This window comes from Sinocyclocheilus grahami, unplaced genomic scaffold, assembly GCF_001515645.1.
Source record: "Sinocyclocheilus grahami isolate Dianchi unplaced genomic scaffold, SAMN03320097.WGS_v1.1 scaffold1641.1, whole genome shotgun sequence".
Classification (NCBI taxonomy): Eukaryota; Metazoa; Chordata; class Actinopteri; order Cypriniformes; family Cyprinidae; genus Sinocyclocheilus; species Sinocyclocheilus grahami.
In genome coordinates this window covers 142,772-150,170 of record NW_015506820.1, presented here as the reverse complement: position 1 = coordinate 150,170, position 7,399 = coordinate 142,772, and the positions used below count along the sequence as shown (strand labels likewise).

The 7,399-nt window shown below is 35.0% G+C and overlaps 1 protein-coding gene across 1 annotated transcript; it reads right to left on the bottom strand.

Annotated features, from left to right (window-relative positions):
* Nucleotides 1-1,765: 1,765 nt before the first annotated feature.
* On the bottom strand, nt 1,766-7,073 carry LOC107571721 (atypical chemokine receptor 3-like). The gene is made up of 2 exons (XM_016258058.1): nt 6,994-7,073; nt 1,766-3,427 (listed from the first exon to the last, which is right to left on the bottom strand). The coding sequence occupies exons 1-2, from the start codon at nt 7,000-7,002 to the stop codon at nt 2,282-2,284; spliced, it is 1,155 nt and encodes a 384-aa protein (XP_016113544.1). The 5' UTR covers nt 7,003-7,073; the 3' UTR covers nt 1,766-2,281.
* Nucleotides 7,074-7,399: the final 326 nt, after the last annotated feature.

The window sequence follows — 7,399 nt, the reverse complement described above, 5'->3', positions numbered from 1 at the left end:
GGGCAGGGGCGGGGTGGGGGGGGGGGTAATCGAGGGGAAAAGGGTTTTACTGAGTTCTACTGAATATGCTAAACCTCTACAGCTTGGTTTTGGAACCTCTAAAAGCTAGTAAATGTTTAAACCCTTTAATTCCATCAAAATATACACTGAAAGAGTCAGAGTTTTATAATGTTTCACTGTAGGGTTTTGATTGTGTGGTTGTATCGTTTCTGCAAGTTTAACTGAATTTATTGAACTGTTGTATGAATTACATGGCCAAATTACAACTTGTCCTGATATGCTTGTATGATATTGCTTAATTATTATTTGCATAATTTCCATGCGTTAAGTAGAATCAACACAAGTTTATCTTGAAAATTGTTCTCTTGTTTTTAAATTGAACATTTCATTCTAGAAAGCTTCTTAGAGTTTATAGGTCAGCGTGAGATACTGAAAGAAGAGATGAGACAGTACATTTATTTCCATAGTCATTTATGTATTTCCAGTTATATCCGTTTACATTTACAAAATGTTCTACATATTTTTAACACTTTAGCTGCATGTACAGAATGTGGTTAAAGCTTTTTGACTGCAATTTAATATCCTGTATTTATAACATATTGAGATGTGTTTTCAGTTAAACCAAAAACTTCCACCACTGTTGTTTGAAACTGTGTTGTAGCCATTACCTTTAAGTTTTTATGATGCCCTTAGGATGTAAATAAAAAGGGGCCACGATTGTTGAACAGATGGTGAACCAGTTATACTCTACAGGGTTGATTTTGATAATCAAAGATAAAAGGTATGGCTAGATTGAATCCATATTAATTCCAGCTCACACATGGGTTAATCCTAACCATGCATCATATTCCATCAGATAGCATAGAGAAGCTATATATGCAAATGTGTGAAAGAAAAACGTTTTATAGAAGACATATTTGATGTGTCATTATTTGTTAAATTACACTGAGATCTATTTAATAAGCATTGTGAATCAAATTATTTATTCCCAAGCACATTTAAGTATTCAGTGTTCCAACAGAACTCAAAAATAACAAAAATTGATGCAAGTAAAGATAAATATAACAACATACTTAACTTACTTTTCAGATAATTGAAATATACACATCTATAAGAGACAAAATATGCTTTAAAGTAAATGCCCTTCCAAGTACACCCATGAGGCCCTGTTACAAGCTGACAGCCAGTCATAAAACATCATATACACACATGAACAAAACCTACAATGAAAACGCAGTCGCACAATAAAAATCCAGTTAAAAATAAGTTATTTTTGACTTGTTCCATCCTTCAAAACATGTTGGGATGTGCTGTTGCGGAGAACATGTGAACACTGACTGTTCAAAATACAAAAGTAATGCCAATTCTCTTGCCACAGACACAAAAGCCCATCTTTTGTCAAAGAAAGTGCTTTTCACAATTGAATCAGTAGCAATTAACCTAAATATGAACACATTTAAGCAGAGACCTAGAGCTACATCACTATACTGTTACATATAAATAACATTTTTTATGAACTTTATCACAATTTTAATGGTTTGTTGACCTTAGACAGTCAAATAAAAATGTTATATAAAGTATTTTCACTCAGAAATTGCTAGTAAGTTTCACAAATAATTATGAAGAAACAGCAAGTAACAGTAAATTAAACATGAAATTTAGAAGTAGAAAGACTGACATTGTATTTTTTCTTGTAAAACTAACTCCAATAATCTTTGTTTTATTTACAGCTTCATTTTTTTTTCACAAGCCTTAATTTTTGCATATTGCATTATGTATCATATTATGATGACTGAAAGCCATCAAACATTTTTGAGAAGTCATTATTGGACACAATTATGATACAGCATCAAGCTGTAACACACTAAAATCAGGTGCTTCAAAATGACAAAATTTAGGCTACCAGTTCATTTGGAATCAATTCATTGTTTGAGTGTTCATGGTTCTGATGTTAAAATATACTATCAGTCTTTGGAACATTTCAGATGAATTGATTAGAATCTTTGGTGTCACTGCTTTGGTGTCATTTGCTGCAATTTTGACAGAACGCATGGTAAATTTGACCAGAATTTAATGAAAACATCTCAAAGTGGTTCTGATTTTACCAAATCCCATCAGTCTTTGGCACATTTCAAATGAATTCTTCAGTATCTTTGGAGTCACTGTTGAGCATTTGAAAAACATTTAGTTCTCTTTATCTAAATTTCAGAAAAACATGTCAGAGGACTTCATGTTTTGAAGCAGTGCAGAACTTCGGTTGAGGATGCTGCTCTTGAGGGTCCTAGCTCACAGCCGTAGGGGTGTCCACCATTGCGTACTCCATCTCGGTGCCCTGAGAGCCCTCCATGAGTCGCTCCAACCTCGTACGTTTGGAGTATTTAAAGATGAAGGCTTTCATGAGGTCATAGCGGTAGTGACGGTGAGCAAAGCTGTAGACCACGGGGTTCACACAGCAGTGCAGCAGCGACAGGCATTGCGTAAGGTGCAGCGCCAAAAAAAGGCCGTTCTCTGAACTGCAACCCAGCGGGAACACACCTAGCATCGCTAGCGCATCGGCTAACAGCACAGCATGATAGGGTGCCCAGCAAGCTATGAAAACCACTATGTACGTGAGGATGACCTTCCTGCTCACGCTGAGATCCTGGTCGCCATTTGAAGGGGAATGAGAGGAAGAGGAAGCCAGAGTGTTTGCCAACAGCGCATAGGACACTGTTATAACAGGGAAGGGTATGACAAAACCAAGAACCACAAAACTCAGCTGAATGCCCACCATCCACTGCAAAGGGTTGTCTTGTGGATATACAGGATGACACAAAGTCACATGACTGTGTAGTGACTTTACAGACTGCAGGAAGTATGTGTCAGGTATGGAGGCGAATAAAGCAAGCATCCATGTTACCGCACACACTAAACGTCGTATTTGTCGTCCTCTTCTGAGAGAAATCTCCCCCGAGTGGACCACCGAAAGATACCGGTCCACACTCATGCAAGCCAGGAAGAAGATGCTGGCGAAAAGGTTGACGCTGAAGAGTAGATGTGTGAGCTTGCAAGCCGCCTGGCCAAACGGCCAGTGACCGCCCTGTGCCCACGAGCTCACCCACACCGGGAGAGTAGCGACCACACACAGGTCAGCCACCACTAGGTTTAATATATACAAGTGTGTGTCGTGGTAATAACGCTGTGAACGCAAGTTGACCCACACTACTAGCACGTTGGCGGCCAGGCCCACAACAAAAATGAAGGCGTAGAGGGTGCACATAGCATGGAGGAGAGCAGAACGGTTGAAGGATGTGAGGCACATTTGCATTTCCACCTGCGAGTTGTTGTCACTGTTGTCTGTGAAGTTTAATTCTTCCCACATAGTGAAGAATTCAGTCAGTTCACTGGCACTTAGACTCATCTTCTCATTCGGTGGTGAAGACTGCAACTGTTAAAGGAGAAGAAACAGAAGTTAAACACCCATCAAGATGATGTTCAGCTTTCTCTCTTATGTTTAGCATAAGGTCTATGTCCTCGGGTTATTAAAAATCAATTAATTAAATAGATTTTGTGGTAAAATATTACCTGGACATAAATATGGAAAATATAATAAAATATAATGTAATGTAATAAAATATATTTTAATATCATGGATTGATTTTGGGTATCATTTGTTAATGAGAATTGATTAAATTATAATGTATTATGCATGTTATATCATTGTATGTTTATTTTTTATTTTTTGCTGTTTATTACTATTAAGTGTTTGTTTATGTATGTATATAATGCATACCGAAAATATTTGATATTAACTATATATTTGTTAATAGCACACTACCGCTCAAATGTTTGTGGTCACTAAGTTATTTTATAAAGAAATTAATAATTTTTTTTAGCAAGAATGCATTAAATTGATCAAAAGTGACAGTTAAGACATTTATAACATTACAAAAGATTTCAAATGAACGCTGTTCTTTTGAACTTTCTATTTATCAAAGAATTCTTAAAAAAAAAATACCATGGTTTCCACAAAAATATTACTCAGCAAAACTGTTTTCAGCATTGATAATAATACAAAATTTGTCTTGTGCAACAAATGGGCTAAATATATTCAAACTGAATTTTGAACTGTAATAACACTGTAATAAAAAGTTATTTTTCAATTGTAATAATATTAAAAAAATATTACAGTTTTTACTGTATTTTTAAATAAATAATGCACAGGTGAAGGGACACACAGGGACACAAGTGAAGTTTGAACCTTTTTCTATTATTTATTTGACATAAGACCTCCCAATCATTGAAGACAAACCTGTCTATGGCACTCGAGCATTGCATTTTTGTGAAATTGCCACTGCATCCTATTATCATTTCATGGTTCAGCTTGGTTAGAAAGTTGACACTACTTCAAAAGCCCAAAGCTGTTTGGCTTCTAGCTAGTCATGTTAAAGTAACCTTTAAGCTGGTTCTGCTTTTCAAAAATCAAAGTGACTCAGTTCTATGACTTCACAGTGATTTCTGTGAGCAAAGTAATTTCAGTTTAGGGATTTTTGTCACGCCATCTTAAACATCTAAGTGGTCCGTTCTAAAAGACATGTTGCTATGTGGTTGGTGAGGTCACAGGCCCTTGACCCTTGATTTTTTTTCTGGTCACTAAATCCTTTTTTTAGTGGAACCTTTCAATCTCCAGCAGAGATGCCACAAAGGATGAAAATGTCCGTGTAATGCTGTTCTGAATTAGAGTAAATCTATAAACATATAAAATAAGTCTGTCTCATGTTATGTTGCAGGACTTATAACACGAAGAGTGTGTGACTGTTTATGTACTAAAATGTTATAACTAGGGTCTTGAATTACACATAATGTTCCTGTGCAAAAGGAAATTTCCTGTTACTCCACCGGTATTCTGTTTGAAGTTCATTACAAAGGGGAATCTAATTGTTTTCCATTTAGTAAGTACACAATAGTGTTGTTTGATAAATGCTTTTATTCTTTAACCCTAAGAGGAAATAGTTTAGGAAGTTCATAGCACAAAATGTAATCAATGAATCCTTTAAGGACTGAAACATGTGGAGACAGACATGCAAACACTCTTTGCCTTGTGTCAAGGTCCCTATCTATAAGAGATGCTCCACAGCACTGCAACTGGCCATTTAAACTCTGATAGATGTCTGGATGGGCTTCCAGCAGTATACAATGGTAGGTAAGCAGCAAGGACACTGGAGTGTCAGAGGTCAAATGATTTATGACAACAGACACCTTGAGGGTCTTGAACCTGTGACACTGCTCTTGACAGGATGACAGGATGTTGGAAATGAAGTCATTATTTGCTCAAAATTGTGAATTATCTTTGAAATGGTGATGGGCATAAAGATACAATTTATTACTGGTTAAAAAGTTTTTTTAGTACTCTGTAGTTTCTAATCATTGGCTGTGCAAGCTCTCTAGGCCATAAATGCAGCAAATGTTTCTTTCTTTTCAATTAAAACTAAATGAATTCCATGTTCCTGCACCCCAAACTAATCTTGTGTTTCGAGTGAATTTATTTATTTTGAGGTTACCGATTTCGACAAATGTAAACAGCGTAATAGAATGATACATTGAGTAAAGCTCTAAGCATGAGCTAATATGACAGACTGGGATTACTGGCAGCAAATACAAAGCAGAACGTATTTATAAAGCCAAACCAAGGACATAATGAACTATGATGAAAATGCTTAACATATGTGAGCTTTTTCCTCAAATGTACAATCTACAGTAACTATAACCTTCCACAGCATCGATGTGACGATACACGATACAATATAAAGAATATTGGGTTTTGTGTAAGCTAACTTTTCCTTTACCCAACTGGCCTGCACCCTAAAATAAAACTGGCAAAATTTTCACCCCAGAATACATATTTTTTTTGTCATAATTTACTCACTCTGATGTTAAGGGAGAAGTCATACATGAGGGTGAGTATAAATGTTGTTGTTGTTTGTTTGTTTGTTTTAATACTTTTTAATAAACGTTTGCTATAATTTACTTTATAGAGTAGATGACAAATCTATGGACAAATCTATATTCAATCGAAAATGCTATAATGTACGTTAAGTTTAAGTAAATGTACTTTATTATGATAAGGCATAGACTTACTTTATCTCTGATTTTCTCAAGTAAAACCCAAATTGGTTTGTGCGCCCCTATACGCAGTTATCCTGAAGTAGTCAACAATACTAAAGTTTTTTTAAAATATATGCTACATAAATCATAAAGCGTTTAACATTTTCAGCATTTCTGTTGTCAATATTAATCTTTTTAATACTTTTTAATAAACGTTTGCTATAATTTACTTTATAGAGTAGATGACAAATCTATGGGCAAATCTATATTCAATCGAAAATGCTATAATGTACGTTAAGTTTAAGTAAATGTACTTTATTATGATAAGGCATAGACTTACTTTATCTCTGATTTTCTCAAGTAAAACCCAAATTGGTTTGTGCGCCCCTATACGCAGTTATCCTGAAGTAGTCAACAATACTAAAGTTTTAAAAAAATATATGCTACATAAATCATAAAGCGTTTAACATTTTCAGCATTTCTGTTGTCAATATTAATCCTAACGGAAAGCGCACGGCGTAGTGTTGCCATGGTTACGTGATTTACGTCCTCAGCGACTTCTGTTATCATTATTACCAAACGTTTATTTTGCGCTGTATCTAAGTAACTTATACTCTGTACAAGTTAATCTTTGTTAAAACATAAACTATATGAAGTGTTTACAACTTTATTACAAAACCCCTCACACTAACAAAAGAGCTATCATAAAGAAGATCTGCTTTTAGAAAAATTAAAAATAAATACTAATAATAATATCAACAAAAAAAAAACGATCTTGCTGGGCTGTTAACAAATCGTCTAACTTAGTGTAGTGCAGGTGTCTCAAACAGGTAGTAGTGTAACTAATCTAGCCAACTAAATCTCCTCAAGTTTTTTGCTCGTTCTTAAGGACAAAAAGATCTTTCTTACCTCTGGCATTTTGGCTTTAATGCTTGATCAGTGGGCAATATGAATCCACGGTTTCGTTCTTATCCGCTGAGGAGGTGAAGTGATTCGTTGGCGCTTGTGCTGCAGGTTGTTTAAATAGAGAGAATGAAAGTGACGCCCATCTGCGCCTCAGCCTCAGCCTCCACACACTCATATATTACTAGTGACACAACACTGTTTGCCACATGGATGCCACGAGATATATATATAATTCATTTTATTTATTCATTCGTTTATTAATTAATTAATTAATTTCATTTTCAGGGTTACGTTGTCGGCACGTCATGAATGAAGGTGAAGGAGATAAATAAATAAATATTTGTAAATAAATATTTTTAAATAAATATTTATGTATTTCAATATTTTATATATTTCGATATTTATTTAA